This window comes from Camelus bactrianus, chromosome 4 (genome assembly GCF_048773025.1).
Source record: "Camelus bactrianus isolate YW-2024 breed Bactrian camel chromosome 4, ASM4877302v1, whole genome shotgun sequence".
NCBI classification, from domain to species: Eukaryota; Metazoa; Chordata; class Mammalia; order Artiodactyla; family Camelidae; genus Camelus; species Camelus bactrianus.
Window position 1 is genome coordinate 71,680,873 of NC_133542.1, and position 15,450 is coordinate 71,696,322.

Genomic DNA, 15,450 nt, shown 5'->3' on the forward strand with positions numbered 1-15,450 from the left:
AGGACGGTGCACAATTTAAAATGTATGAGATTGATACAACGTTGTAAACTGACTACACTTCAATAAAAATATAAAAAGAAAAGAAATAAAATGCATGAGCTTACTTCTGAAATTTTCCATTTAATGTTTTTGGACTGTGGTTGACTGAGAGGAACTGCAGTCTTGGAAATCAAAACTGTGGAGAAGGGAGGGACGACTGTACTTAAAAAAAAATTTCACTTTGAAAACTTTAAATGTCCAGAAAAGTTAAAAAGGAAACCGTATAAAGAACACCCATGAAATCAACACTTTGAGTCAGTAATAAACATCCTTCCATATTATTTCATGTATATAGTTCTTTTCTAAAATATTTTAGGTTATGTTTTAGGCTTGTATTTCCTTCCTAAACTACTTGAATAAGCAGGTCTTGAAAATAAGGTAGTTCTCTGGCATAACCACAATACCATAATCACACCTTAAAAATGATCAACAGCTCTCTAATATCTGCTGGGATTCTGAAAAGAAGCTTCTCTCAGCCAACTGGAAATGGACTCCAGTTCCACCTAAAAGGAGGATAGATGTCTGAATCTTTCCCTTACCGATTCTAGACACAAGCTGATATGATTACCTCCAATGCTGGCAGATAAGTGTTTGGTTTAAACAGCTTTATAAAGGTATGATTTGTATGCCAAAGAATGCACTCACTTTAACCATTTGTTTTTAATCACTTTACAGAAGTGTGTACCTATTACCACAATATCGTTCGAGTATTTCCATCACCCCCAGAAGCCCTCTTGTGCTCAATTGTAGTGAATCCCCCAGCCCCCAGGTCATCACTAATTTACTTTCTCTCAAGATTTGCCTTTACTGGACATTTCCAGAAGATGGAACCATCCAATATATGGTCTTTTGTGGTTGGCTTCTTTACACAGAATAATGTTTTTGAGATACATCCATTTTATGGCATGTATCGGTATTTTATTTCTCTGTTGCTGAACAGCATTCTGCAATAAGTTTTACCTTTTCTCTTTTGAATACCACTATGGACTCCCAGGTTTTTTTGTTCGATATTTACAATCAGTTACAATCAGTTTTCTGATGCTCATTTGGTCACATATTTGACAAGCAGGAGAACCTTTGAGCTGTCTCCTGGGTCTTTAAGACACCCCCCTGACCCCAAATCAGTCTTTGAGCACGTCCTTTCTAGCATAACAACTCCCAGGAAGCTCAGAATCCCAGAGACAGAGCTGGGAAGGCCCTCAGGGGAATCCTGGCCCATTTATTTCTGTGGCGGACAGTGGACTATTAGAATCACAGCCCCAACAATCATGCCTCTTGGAATCCATGTCCTTGTATAGTTCTGTCCCATGTCAGCTCTGACCTTGGCCATGTGACCTGCTTTGGTCAGTGGGACAAGAGTGATGTGATGCAAGCAGAGGCTTGGTGAGCCCTGGTGCACTGGGACTTGCCCTCTTGCAGAGTGTTTGTAGCCATGAAAACCTTGGCTACTCTGCTGGGGAAGCCACGTGGAGGAGAATGTGGCACCCTGGCCAGCAGCCCCACCTAAGTGCCAGATTTGAGGGAGGCCCCTTGGACTGTACAGGCCCAGTCAAGTCACCAGCTGCATGAGTGACCCAGCTGAATTGAGCTCTGCCAAGTGGCAGATCTTGAACAATAAAATTGTGATGGTCTAGGGTGGGGGTATAATTAACTCAGAGGCAGAATGTGTGCCTGGTGTGCACGAGGTCCTGGGTTCAATTCCCAGCACCTCCGTTAAGGGAAGATAGATAGATAGATAGATAGATAGATAGATAGATAGGTAAAATTTTAAAAAATGGTGATGGTCTTAAGGCACTAGGCTTTGGGCTGGCTTGATACACAGCAGTGGGTAACTGATTCCAGCCCCCTTGTTGATGAGAGGGAAATTGAGAGGGGAGGATGACCTCCCCAGTGCATACAGTAGTTTCTGGCAGCCCCAGGATGAACATTCATGTCTCCTGAGTCCTGCCCAACGCTCTATCCATGCCCGATGTCCTTCACCTTGGAGTTGTTTGAGTTTACATTGGGCCACAAACAGCTGTAGGGCTTCTGCCCCATCACCCACGAGGCTGATTCTCATGCAGCGTGAAGCGGGGTGGGTTGTGGAGGATAAGATCCATGGTGTTATCTCTGGCCCACGATGTGGTTCACATCAATTGCTCAGTAAACAGTCCTTTCAATCACAATGGAAATGGCTCCCAGGGTGCACAGACAAATGCAACAGGACAGTCGAAGAAGGATCATTCGTTTGTATTTCCTGTGCACCTACTGTGTGCCAAGCACTGTGCCAGATGCCGCACAGGCAGCGGCAGAGTGCCCTGGCGCCGGCTCCCACCCCATCTGCTGACTGCATCTCTCCCTAACTGCTTGTTCAGAACCACCATGGTGGTGGCTAGAAAGTGGCCACAAAAGAGTATTTACACCATGGCAGTCAGCACATGCCACAAACCACAGGCACTTGCGGCCCACGGGATTGAGCCAATGTGTCTCGAAGACTTGGCCCCATGATGTTTGGAACTCTAGGCCCTGACTTCCAGAAGCTTCTATTCTGACACACAGACCATGAGTGGCTCCTCTCAGAGGTTTTGAAGCCAAAACTGTCACTCCTACTTTGAGATCGTCTGTCTTTCTTACTGGCATCTTTGGGATCCAGGAGCAACATGACCCCCATGGGAATGGGAGATTCTCCAAGGCAGCGTCCTTCCTCCTCCCCACCTTTCTCTCTTCATCACTGACACATACACATGGTCTGGCACCACTGAGGCACTCAAATAGTCCCTGAAGTGAATGAATGAACCTCTAATCTAGGGGGTGGCAGCTGACACATTTCGGGGAACCACCCCTAGAGAAGGGAAGAGTTTCCTCAGGACTCTGAGCACAAGCCTGTGTGGCTGGGGTGTGGTGCACAGACTTAGACTTCGTGCCTCTAATCTGGGGGCCACCCTGTCTGTGAACTCCCTGCCAGAGGAGAGGTCAAAGTGAAAGGCCGGCCCTGCCTGGGACAGCTGGGGCTTGTCTGAGGACTCCTCTGGACAGTGGGAGGAGGCAGCCTGCAGTTTGGTTGATGGGATGCAGGGTGGTTCAGAAGGTGGTCCTGCCTATCAGGTAGACCTGGATTCAACCCTGACTCTGCCACACACTGGCCAGGTGACAGTCAGGCTCTGAGGTGGGACACCCAGAGCCTTACTGTCCTCAGCTACAAAGTGGGCACATTAAGAGCTGCCTCGCAGCCTGTAGTGGAGATAACACGAGTGACTAAGGATGGAGCACATCCCAGGATGCTGAGTGATACCAGGTGCATCACTGGTCCACCCGTCAGCTCACGGAGGAGACGAGTGGCTCTTGCAGCCTCCCAGGGGTCTCCTCACAGCATTCATGCCTGCACCACCCAGCTCCTCGTCTACACGGCAGGTCTGAACTGTCATCTTTGCCATCTTGTGGGACCCTGCAATGGCACATCTCCATCGGAAAAGCATCTACGCGTACACCAAAGGTATGCACTAAGATGTTCCTAGCAGCCCTATTCCTAAAACCCCAGACCTGGAAACATCCCAATATCTATCAAAAGTTGAATGGAAAATAAACTATGATGTGTTTACACCATGGAATACTAACAGCAAGAGTGAATTACAACTAGAGGCCACAGCATGGTCAAAAATTTCACAAACATAATGCTAGTGAAAGGAGACACACGCAAAAAGTACATACAGTAGGATTCTGCTTACAGGAAGTATGCAGATCAGACCAACCTAACGTATAGTGTTAGAAGCTGGGATGGTGGTCATCTTAGCCTAGAGGGGGTGTCAGGAGCTTCTGGGGCTCTGGGTCTTGATCTGGGGTGCTGCTTACACAGGCTTGTTTAGTTTGTGAAGCTTCATCAAGCTATACACATTTGATTTCTGGATTTTCCTGTATGAATGTTATATTTGAATTTGTTGCAAAAGCAAAAGCAAACCAAATAACTAAACCATCTTTCAAGCTCCCCTCTGTACTCACCAGTAGTGGGCCCTCAAAGTTTTGGGAGGCCAGGCCCCTGCCGATCCCCACACTCCCAGCACCTTACCCCTGCCTCTTTCTTGCCCATTTCATCCTGTGCTGTTTCATCCCTCTGCCAGGGCAACCGCACCCCAGATAACTCCTTCTCATTTTGCAGTTCCTCACCCTCATCACTTTTTACAGAACATTTCCCCCTGAGGTGAGAGGACTCTGGAGTCAGATAGGCCTGGATTTCAAGGGCTTGGCCTCTCAGGCCGATTTGCTCATCTGTGAAATGGCTTCTAACCAGGGATGGCTGCTCCGTCCCAGGTGACTATTCTGGGAAACTCACAGCCCACTCCTCACACATCCTGCCTGTCAGAGGCTAATAATGGCAGTGCCTGAGGTAGCTGAGGGCAGGTGACAGGGAAGTGGGGCCAGTTGACCCAGACAAGCCCAGGTTGGACTGGGTGGGTAGCTGTGTACAGTTGTGGGGGGGCTGGGACCTCCTGGCTTGCTAGTGGGTTTTGAGCCACCATCATCCCCCCAGCCCTTTCAGCCCAGCCCATGGTACTGACTCCAGCTGCCTGGCAGACTCACAGAGTGAGCCACTCTGGTCAGTGGAATTCTCTGCTGTATTCTCACTTCTCATAAGCACTTTTGCTGTCTATCAGGTGTTTGTTCTAGCATCGGTCTGGGCCCATCTTCAATACATAACAGGCTCTGTCTTCATGTTGCCCGGGTCTTCTCCAGTTGTGGCTGGAACCACTGATCTCAGAACCCCAGAAGACATAAGAATGTAGACTCCCAGGCTCCAACTCAGATCTACTGGATCAACTTGGGCCCCATTTTCTACAAGCTGATTGTAGTGCTGCGTGAAGTCCTCGAAAAGTTGTTCAACGGAGAGACAGACAAGGAACCAATCACAGTCCAGTGAGGTCAGCACTGAAGTAGGAGAGGAGATGCAACTGTGAGAGCCCAGGGGAGGCCCCCCTCCTGGCCATGGAAACCTCTCAGGGAGAACAGACACCTGAGACAGACTTGGCCAAGCAAAGCAGGGCAGAGAGGTGATGCATTCCAGGCAGCCAGAACAGCATGTGCAAAGGCTAGGATACAAGTGGGGCCAGGACACTTTACCTGGACTGTAAGTACTGAAGTCTAGCCAGAGAGACAGTGGCAGTGGGAAAAAGGGGCGTGGGTGGTAAGGTGTGGCTGTTTACACAAGGCCTTGTAGGACACTGAGAGGAATGTTTTGGGAAAACTGAGGTGTAGGCGGAAAACCAGCCTCTCATTTAAAATGCTCCCAAGATGATTCATTAAGCAGTATAAATATGACTGAATCAATAAACGTGCTAATTGAATGAAATGAGTGACAGAGTCTTTCTTAATTTCAATTAAGCTTCCACTCTTAGCACCAGTTAAGCTTCCATTCCATAAAGCATTTGGGGCGCCAACTGTGCGCTTCGCCCCGAAGAAAGGTGGTCCGTTTTGAGACTTGCTCTGTTGCCGGTCAGCAAAGGGAAAAGGAAAACAAGTCCCTTCTGGGTCTCTGCCCTCAGTTTACTCATAACTGAAAGTGGGTTCAGACCCTATCATGCCGAGGCCGCCTCCCCGCTTCGAGGACGAGCTCTAATGGGCGCCCAGGTCCCGCAGACCCCCGACGGGCTCCCGGTACCGAGGAAGCCTGCACTCGGCTCAGGTCTCCGCCAAACCAAAGCTCCCACCAAAGTTCAACACGCCCCCGAAGCTAACATCTGATTGGCCTGCCCTGCCCACACCGCGAGCCGGTCTCACCTTCTGATTGGCTATTCTGCTCTCTGTTGTGTGCTAAACCCCTCCTCTTCTCTGATTGGCCAGACATCTACCTGCGCTCACCCCAGATTGGGCACCGGCTTGGCCGGCTCGCAGGCTCCGAGGGGCCCTGCTTTCCAATTCGACGCACGGGCCAGCCCCACGGCTTGCACGCTGAATGGCTGCGTCTCTACCTGTATCGGCCTCCGATTGGGTGCGTGGCGTCTCCCTGGCGTGATAGGTCAGGGCCACCGCCCCCCTGGCTCCCCATTGGCTGCTCGGCGAAGCCCGGTCTCCGGGTAAGATGGCAGCGGACGGACAGTGCTCGCTCCCCGCTTCATGGCGGCCGGTGACCCTCACCCACGTCGAATATCCTGCAGGTAAAAGGTGACCCCAGCCCCGAGGACGCCTTCCTGGGGCCAGCCTGTCAGCCCCGGGCCCTCCGGCCGGCGCAAGCCCGCGGAGGGGGCGCCGCGGGACCGGGGTGGGAACTGTCAAATAGTGAGCCATGGAGGGGTTCGGCCGGCGCGCGCGCCGCGCAGGCGCAGTGGTGCGGCGATGAGCTGGGCGAAATCGTTGAGCGGTTCGCTCGCGTACTCTGCGGCTGCGCGACCCGGGAGCCCCGCCGGGTCCAGGGGCTCGGGTGGATTGTAATGGGGTGAGGGTCTGTGTGAAGCGGGAAAGGATCACTAGCCTGGACCTGAGCCTTTCTTGCCGGCCTTCCTGGAGCCAGAGAGGCCAGACTCTATCCCAGGCATGTAGGGAGTGCCTGTTTCCTTCGAACAGTGCTTCTGGGCTGTCTGTGAGAAAGAGATCCCCATTGCTAGGAGTGTGCAAATCGAGGCCAGGCAGCCCCCGGGATGTTGACTTCTGGAGCTTCCCATCAGACACATTCGTAGAAGCGCAGGGTTTTCCATCTGGGAGTTCCTGTAGTGACCTTTCTGGAGGCGGTCTAGTAGAGTGGTGCAGAGCTTGGGCCTTGGGGTCAGAGTTCAGGCTGAGGCCTTGTGCAAGTGACTTCACCTCTCTGTGCCTCTCTAAAGTGGAACTAATCACAGTGCCTCCCTTCTAGTGGTGGTGTGAGAATCGAAAACAGGAGGTGTGAGAAATGCTGAGTGCAGTGCCTGGCATACAGTAAGCATTCAATAAATAACTGCAGTTAACAAGATCCCACCTTCCCAGGACCCTCTCAAGCTCACCCTGCCATCTCTGGGTAAGATGGTTGGGTGTTGGGTGAGGCTGGGGGCCCCCTCATTGAGCTCTGGTTGCTCCTGGAAGGGTCTGCTCATGCTGCTCTTATAGGCAGAGATGTGAGAACCTGGCTCTACTGAGGGCCCCAGGGCTGGATGCCAGGGAACTTTGACCCTAGGTGTTGTGGGTTATACTGGGGAAGGGGTGGCCTTACCGTCTGCCTGCCTGCCTGCCCGCCCACCATTCACTGTCTTTCAGCTGATATCCACTGAGCGCCTCCTGAATGCTAGGCCCTGGGCTTACTCTGTATTTAGAATGGTGAACAGGCCGATAATCTCTGGGACTCTCGGACTGTGAAAAACTCGACTTTACAGGAGAGAAACCAAGGCCTGGGTGGGGGAAGGGACTTGCCTAAGGCCTCAGCACCTTCATGATTTCCCCTCCCTGGCCTGGGAGTAGCTTCTCGGGTTCTCATGGCGAGGAGAAGGAATCTGGCAGATGTGAGCAGCATGACTCAGGCTGTGATGAGGGACCCTTTGCAGGGACTGTGGGTACCTGGAGGAGAGACCTGGCTCAGCCTGGGGGCCTCCCCTGAGGTCTAGTCGTGTGCTAACTCTTCTGTGAATCCCTGCACATTTCCTCTGCACGCTTCATCACACTGACCCTTGCTTCCTTCATCCATTCTCCAATCATTTAACATAATTTTTGAGCCCAGTTAAGTGCCAGGCACTGTGCTGGACTTGAGGGATTGAGTGGAGTGTAGAGATCCTATCCCTGCACTCATGGAGCCTCCCATGGAAAGGGTGAGACAGACACTGGCCACTGGCCGGATATCTGCATTTACGAGTGGTGTCAAGAATGGTGCCCCGGTTATAGATTCTGAGAGCTGGGCAATGGCAGGAATGTGTCTTTTTTTTTTTTTTTCCCCCGCTGTGATGGGTACTTAATTTATGTTGCGTTAACCTAGACAGCATCCCGGGTGGGGGAAACAGTGTGTGCAAAGGTCCAGAAGTAGGACAGAGCACAGTGCTTTCAGCGAACTAGACTTTGCTCCCTGGAACTGGAGCAGAGGGTGGGAGGGAAGCAGGGCCAGGACTGCAGGGCCTGATGAGCAGGGCTGAGGTGGGACTTATCCAGAGGGGCTTCGATCAGAGAAATGGTGAAGCCAGAGTGGCCAACAGCATCTGCAGGAAGTCCCAAGGGTAGTGCCTTGCAGTGGGATAGGCCATGGAAATGGCCAAAGGTTTAGGGGTACCAGCTACTTCCTGTCCTCATGACCCAGTGCTCTGGGCATCAGCTGGGCAGCTGAGAGACCCAGAATCTCTGGGTTGGAAGGAGCTATTGTCTGGATGAGGAGACAGAGACCCAGAAAAGGGAAGGGCCTCACCCAGTGTCATCCAGCGGGCTTATGGCTGCACCCACACTTGGACCTGTGTTGCTGGCCTGCTCTCCCAGGCCAGTTCAGTCAGCCCTACCCTGGGTAGGTGTGAGTGTGAGTGAGGCCGGGTGTGTGCCCATTTCTTCAGCCTGGAACCTAGGCTCAGTCCTGTGTGGGCACTTTCCTGCTGCCAGGCTCATGGTGGCACCATTTCCCACGCTGGGTTCTCCCAACATGGTAGTATCTTGGGTGTCAGGGACTGAGCTGGGTGTGTCACAGGCCTGGTCACACCAAAGCTCCCACAACTATAGGAGGTGGGTAGTAAGATTTCCATTTCATGGGTGAGAGAGCTGAGTCTAAGGGAGGTAAAGTCCTTGCCTGAGGTCATGTAGCCAGCAAGTGCTGACACAGGAACTGAACCATGCCCTCTGACCTAAGTGGCCACATAACTGCCCTGTCTCAGATGACGAGGGCGGCCTTTGGATTCTGCCCTTGAGCAAGGGGGTAAGTGGCTCTCGTCTGTTGGCTTCAGGGTCCTCACCTCTCAAAGGGGCTCGTGGTCCTCACACTGTCTCCCTCCCGGGCCTGTTGGTGGATAAAAAGCAGATATTCAATAGGTAGCTAATTTTTTGCCAGTAGGGGGATGGTGAGAAGCTGTTACTGCAACAGGTGGCCATAGTGGGCAGTGCAACCTTCTCTTTGCCCCTGGCCTTGGTCCCTGTCAGGGTTTGCAGTGTAGGTCCATGTTTCTATGATGTCCAGAGAATACCAGGTTCCACCGGAGCCCTAGGGCTTAGCTGGGGCAGCCTCAGCGCAGCACTGCGTTCCGGAGACACCTGTGTCCCTCTGGGCTGTCTCCTGGTACAGACCAAGGATGGTTTAGATTTCTGCTTAGCGGAGTGATGGGTATAGTACCTGGACCAGGCCAGAGACCTGGATTTTAGTCAGATCCCACCTCATTCTGGCTGTGTGACTTTGAACAAGTCATGCTACCCCTATGCGACTCAGTCTTTTCATCTATAGAATGGGGACAGTCAAGGCACCTGCTTTAACCTCACGATCTGTGAACTTGAGGGCTCAGTAAACAGACCCAGACACGCTGTGCCCATACCTGAGGTGGAGTGGTCAGCTGGTGCACTGAGGCATCCACAGCTGCCTGGTCCTGCATTCTGGGCCCAGCTGGGACAGCCTCTCTGACTCAGGTCCTGCTTGCCTTGCTGGGGGCCGGGCCCTCTTCGATGGCCATGCTCTGTCTTCATCCTGTGCTCCTTATCTTGCCCAGGTGATCTCTCTGGCCACCTCCTTGCCTACCTGAGCCTCAGTCCCATATTTATCATTGTTGGTTTTGTGACCCTCATCATATTCAAGAGGGAGCTGCACACGGTGAGTGAGTCTGTCTGCCGCCCCCCGGCCCCGCTGCTCCCCAGCGCTCCCACCCCAGGGAGGAGGGGCCACCCCAGTCCATCCCAGGGGCTTTGCATTCCCTCCCATGCCTCCACCCTTCTTGAGGTGTGTGGAGCCTCCTGGCTGGTTCCAGGTTGTTCTCTAGTTGGGCTGGGAGATTTAGTCAGAGGCCACGGTCTTTGGGCTGGGTGGTGACCAGAAGACATACAGCGGCCCTGCTGACCACACATCTCCCTGGCAGATCTCGTTCCTCGGGGGCCTGGCACTGAATGAGGGGGTCAACTGGCTGATCAAACACGTCATCCAGGAGCCACGGCCCTGTGGAGGTAGGGCCCAGGCTGTGGCCATCTGAGGGGGTCCCCCAGGTGGGGGCATTGCTGGGAGGCCTGCCTCTTCCCATCATGCTCTGCTCTCTCTCTCCTAGGCCCCCACATGGGAGTGGGCACCAAATACGGGATGCCCTCCAGCCATTCCCAGTTTATGTGGTTCTTCTCCGTCTATTCCTTCCTTTTCCTGTATTTAAGGTGAGCTTCTGCCCTAGCTGGGGTGTCCCTGAACTGGCCCAGGCTGGGCTCTGCCAGGGACTCACTGCTAGCCCTTTGGATACCCCTTGGAGCCTGGCCTTTCCTGGGGGTGGGAGGAGCTGTAGACAAGGCAGAAGATGCCTAGGGAGCATGTGGATGGGGCCGGGGCTTCTGGGAGGCCTTGGCTCCGGGCTGTGGACTGAGGCCATCTGACAGGCTTGTTTTCCCAGAATGCACCAAACGAACAACGCCAGATTCCTGGACTTGCTCTGGAGGCACGTGCTCTCCCTGGGGCTCCTCACAATGGCCTTTCTAGTCTCCTACAGCAGGTACAGAGGGGAGGAGAGCCCCCGCTCCACACCTGGCCCACTGGGGTCTTGCTGGATTCTTGGTCCCTAGTGGCCCCCACTATGGACCCAAGTCCCGGACTCTGTAGGGCAAGGCTGAGAAGGGGGTCCCTGTTGTCTCATTTTAAAGGGACAGGGCTCCAGCTGCCCCTTCCAGCCCAGTCCTTGCTCTCTCCTCTTGGCTGGGCCCATGGTTCCGGGGACACCTATACATCAGCCATCTGTTCCCAGTGTCCTGGAGGAGCCCCTTGCAGACAAATTCTGAGTTCAAGGGCTAGACAGAAAGGCAAATCTCAGCCGAGCCATCCTTTCACTTATAGAGTTAGGGGAGCAGTTGTTGGGGTCCAAATCCCCACCTCCTTGTGAAAGTAGATCTGAGTCCGTGTGGTCGCATGAGTCTGTCCTGTCTGTGTATGTCTCCCCATGTGCATGCATTTGGGTGGGTGGGGGGGATTGTGCAGGCCTGTCTCTGGCTGGCTCTCATGAACTTCCCTGTCTTTGGCCCAGGGTCTACCTGCTGTATCACACCTGGAGCCAGGTCCTCTATGGGGGCGTTGCTGGAGGCCTCATGGCCATTGCCTGGTTCGTCTTCACCCAGGAGGTCCTCACCCCACTGTTTCCTAGGATAGCAGCCTGGTAACTGTCTCCTGCCCCTGTTGCTGTCCCCGCTCCCCCCACATTCCCAGACATCATGGCTCCTATCCCCTCTTGCAGAAGGGGCCATCAGTGGGAGGACCCATGCGCCCTGACCCTGTCTCCCTGGGAGGCCCTAGTGCCCAGGCCTCTGGTGGGCATAAGGCTGCCGGCCCCGCTTGCCTGGCTTCCACCTCCCCCAGGGGTTTCCTCAGCCCAGAAACCAAGGTACTGGCCTCGGTCCTTGCCTAGCCTCTGAGGGACTTAGAAAGCAGTCCGAGTCCTTCTGGGCTGTGTATACCGTGGGGCAGTATCCCTGCCTGAGTGTCACATGGGTGACATGTCTGGGTCTCTCAGTGGCCCTGGGGTCACAGGCCAGGCAAAGACTGAGTGCTCAGAGGAGGGAGCACCCCTGGCCCAGGCACTGGTTGGGGCACAGACTCATGCCCTGATACGGTCCTGACTTTCTGGGTGTCTGTCTCCCCAGGCCTGTCTCTGAGTTCTTCCTAATCCGCGACACGAGCCTCATTCCCAACGTACTCTGGTTTGAGTACACAGTAACCCGGGCAGAAGCCAGGTGAGTCCAGGGGACAGCAGTTACTGGGTAGCCCTAGGGAAGCTCTGCCCCCATTTTTGCAAGGCTCCCCAAGGGCCAGGCACTTGTCTAAGCACTTTTCTTATACCATCTCATGAAATCCTCCCCTGGACCCCATCTTACAGATGAGAAAACTGGGGCTCAGAGAGGAGAGGAGTCACTTGACCAAGGACTTGCAGATTGTGGGTGTGGGAGCTGGGCTGGAACCCCAGGCTGTTTTGGCCCAGAGCCATGCTTCAGAACCGGAGAACGGGGCAGCCAAGGTTCCCAGGGTGCCTGTGTGTGGACCCTGCCTTGGGACTGCTTAGTCCAGACACTTCCTTATGGGGGGTGATCCTAGGGGCAGTGAGGGGCGCCCGTGGTTGCACAGCAAGTCAGGGTGAATCTAGCTTTGGAGCCTTCTGACTCAACTCTCCTCTCCACTCACCCCAAATCCTGGGTGGGGTGCCAGCTGGGGTGGGGAAGGCCTGGCTTCTCCCCAGGTTCAGAGGGGAGCTGAGGTGAGGTTGGGCTTCAGTGTAAGCCTGGGAGGCTTCCTGAGGAATACTGGGCTCCTGGTGAGAGGGAACATGGGACGGGGTAGGGAGTCGCAGCAGCCAGAAAATGTGCCAGTACATCATGGTTCAAATTATCTTAATGAACTTAAGGCTAAAGCCCTGGATCCGTGAGGAAAGGGGATTTGAGGGGGTTAGGGCAGGCAATCCCATTATTGGCGGAAGGCCCCAGCTGGCCCAGGCTCTCCACCTAGCTCCCAGAGTGGCCCTGCCCTGCCTGCCCCATACCTCCAGGTACTGCCCTGCCCAGCTGGTTACCACATGCCTTCTTTACCAAAATTTCCAGGCATACCTGGTCTGTGCCAGGCTGTGTGCTGGGGGTGGGCACAGAGTGAAGGCAGTGGCTGGCAGAGGGAGACATGAGGAATGAGGCATCTACTTGTGTGATCAGCACCTTGGGCTTGAGAGCTTGTGACAGGAATGTGATGTTGGGGTGGGGTGGTTGGGCCAGGTGACAGGTGAGGTAAACCTGACTGGGACGGGAGCAGGCCTGGTGAAGTTGGGGTTTGGCAGGGAGTGCCCTCAGCATAGGGAAAAGTGTGTGCAAAGCTTCTGAGGTAGGACAAAGCTTGGTGAGTCCACCAAACAGAGGCAGGTGTGGCTGGAGCCCAGGGAACAAGGAGGCCAGCCCTGGGATGAGGCTGGGGGCGTCACACAGGATCTGTGGGTGCAGTTAGGTTTCTGAATTTCAGCTGGGACTCTAGACGAGCCCCAACCTCCTTTCTGAGCCTCAGCCAGGCTCTCCAGGAAGTGGGACTATCCCTGCTTCCCTCAGGTTCCTGATCTCATTGTGGATGTAGCCCCACCCCCAAATCAGGTACTCAGATCCAATCTCTAACCTCCATCAATAGTTCTCCAACCTTTGCTTACATACATCCCAGACGGAGAAGTCACTGTCTTCTGATCTGCTTGGGTTGATAGCACAACTGCTGGCTTATCCATGAGTGGGGAACTCCCTGTGCTTATTGGAATCCAGCCAGGTCCGTCTCACCTCTCTTCTGTCATCCTGGCCGCCACCCCTGCCCAGGCCTCCTGGCTCTGCACCTGGACTCCAGAGCTGAGGCACTTGCAATACAGGCTCAGCCAGAGATGTTGCCCCTCTCTGTGGCCCAAGTCCCAGGTCCCAGGGCAGGAGCTCTGATTGTCCCAGCTCAAGCCAAACACTAGGGCTACCGGGGTGGGGTGGGGTGGACATTCATTGATTTTGATGGGACTGTGGGTAGGGAGGGGACAGCTGAGGGGGTGGGTCACTGAATACCAGGAGTCCCCTCATCTGACACCCACCCCCATTTTGCAGGAACAGACAACGCAAGCTGGGGACCAAATTGCAGTGACCGGTGAGTGTGGCCGGGTCCAACCTCCAGATCTGGCCTGCACGATGCGACTTGCAGGATGGATGGAATGACAGACAGAGGGACAAGGCAGAGACCTCTACAGATCCAAGTCACCAAGTGGAGCCTTTTTTTTTTCTTATTTTAATTTTAATGAACAAGGTGGACCAAAGGGCTGAGCCAGCCCCTCAACCAGGACCCTGAAGGGCCTGCTGCCAGGGGACCTCACGGCCTGAGACTCTCGCTGCGCTGCCAGCTCCCGGTCGGGCGGAAAGTGCCCTTGGCTTGGGCACCAGGGTGTGGGGTAGAGAAGGAGGGCTTGCACCCCTGGGTCCCAGGGCCAGGAAATCCAGGTGGCGTGAAAAATACAAACTATTTATTTTTTGGTTTTGTCAAAAGCAAGCGGGATTTTGGAGATGGGGCCGGAAGAGCCTGCTCTGCGGTGGCTGCCCTATGTACGGAGGGGCCCAGGTCAGCTTCCCAGGCCCTTGGTCCGGGCCCCAGGGGGCAGATCCTCTCTCCCTGGGCCCAAGAGGTGGCCTGGGGGCCCCGGAGGAGGGAGCACGCCACACCCTCCCTGCCGCCAATGCCATTCCAGAACCTCGTTCAGTGTTTCCTGTGTGGGGGCCGGGCCCAGAGAGCGCACGCATCTGGCGGCTGCTGTTGTGTTCTGTCCGCATTGACCCTGCACCACAAGGGCTTTCTCTGGTCCCCTGTCCCCAAGACAGTGGTCCCTTTCTGACAAAAGAGCCTGCACATGTGGGTGAGCAAACCCAAGCTGTTTACAGCTCTTTTCTGTCCTGCCATCTGGTAGCGGTTCGCCTTCATCTCCACCTGAACAAAATGCAGAGGAACCAGGAGCCAGTGAGAGGAGGGGGCCCGTGGGTGCCTGCTGGCCCGGCCCCTCCCTCTCCTCTGTGCTCTGAACATTCATTGTCCTTCCCTGCCTGGCTCCGAGCTGCTGGGAACCTGCTCGAGTCGCCCTGAGCCTGTGTTGGGTGTGGGGGCTTACAGAGCCCCACTGCCCAGCTCGGAGGATGGCTCCTCCCAGTCTCAAAGTCGCTTTGAAATGGAGTTTCAAATGGAGTGGAGAAGAGATGCTTCCAGACTCGGAAGCTTCTAGAACTGAACCAGGCTGCTTGGGACCTGTGTTCGAATCCCCCCTCACCCCACCCTGCCTTTTCTTTGTGGAGGTTCCTAATCTGCTGCTGAAGCACAATATTTTGGTGCTTTCTTTTCTCATTTGTTAAAGACAGTGTCCAAAGCCATTCCAGATGCCAGGACCAGGGGCCTATTTCTGGGGAAGGTTGGTCAGTGTCCACATTTTCCTTTCCTTCCCTTCTTATTTTTGTTTTTTACTTTTGGCCTGAGACAAGCCAAGTGTGAGGTGGTTTGACATAAGAAAAATCAAATTGTTTACTATTGTTTTAAAATAAAATCTTGAACTCTGGCAGCTTGAGCACGTTGACTGAGCTCGTGAGAGGAGGCTGGGGCGCAGCTGTGGGGACACATGACCCTGAGGGGCAAGGATATGGTGAAGACTAGAAAATCACTCAGTATCTCTGAGACATCTAGTCCCCTCCAGCCCCCAAAGCCAGGGTTTGAATGGCCTCTGTGATGTTTCCCAGAATGCAGCAGGAGAGAGGAACAGGGCTGTCTGGTGAGCCCTGGGCATCCCTGAGTCCTCGGTAAATCCATTGCTCTCACTT

The 15,450-nt window shown here is 54.1% G+C and overlaps 1 protein-coding gene across 2 annotated transcripts; it reads left to right on the forward strand.

Annotated features, from left to right (window-relative positions):
* The first annotated feature begins 5,878 nt into the window (after positions 1 to 5,878).
* DOLPP1 (dolichyldiphosphatase 1) lies at positions 5,879 to 15,191 on the forward strand. 2 transcript variants are annotated; one of them, XM_010951238.3, is made up of 8 exons: positions 5,908 to 6,164; positions 9,636 to 9,736; positions 9,999 to 10,083; positions 10,182 to 10,281; positions 10,512 to 10,610; positions 11,136 to 11,264; positions 11,749 to 11,838; positions 13,708 to 15,191. In XM_010951238.3, exons 1-8 carry the CDS (start codon positions 6,089 to 6,091, stop codon positions 13,742 to 13,744), a joined length of 717 nt encoding a protein of 238 aa, XP_010949540.2. In that variant the 5' UTR covers positions 5,908 to 6,088; the 3' UTR covers positions 13,745 to 15,191. The 2 variants fall into 2 exon arrangements, with proteins under 2 accessions (XP_045369850.2, XP_010949540.2); XM_045513894.2 differs by lacking the exon at positions 10,512 to 10,610 and having other exon boundaries at positions 5,879 to 6,164.
* The last annotated feature ends 259 nt before the right edge of the window (positions 15,192 to 15,450 follow it).

Bases quoted from the DNA above. Each gene is read 5' to 3' on its own strand.
- DOLPP1 (XM_010951238.3), top strand. From the start codon at position 6,089: ATGGCAGCGGACGGACAGTGCTCGCTCCCCGCTTCATGGCGGCCGGTG. The intron at 6,165-9,635 runs GTAAAAGGTGAC...TATCTTGCCCAG, and splicing joins CCACGTCGAATATCCTGCAG to GTGATCTCTCTGGCCACCTC. The intron at 11,839-13,707 runs GTGAGTCCAGGG...CCCATTTTGCAG, and splicing joins GTAACCCGGGCAGAAGCCAG to GAACAGACAACGCAAGCTGG.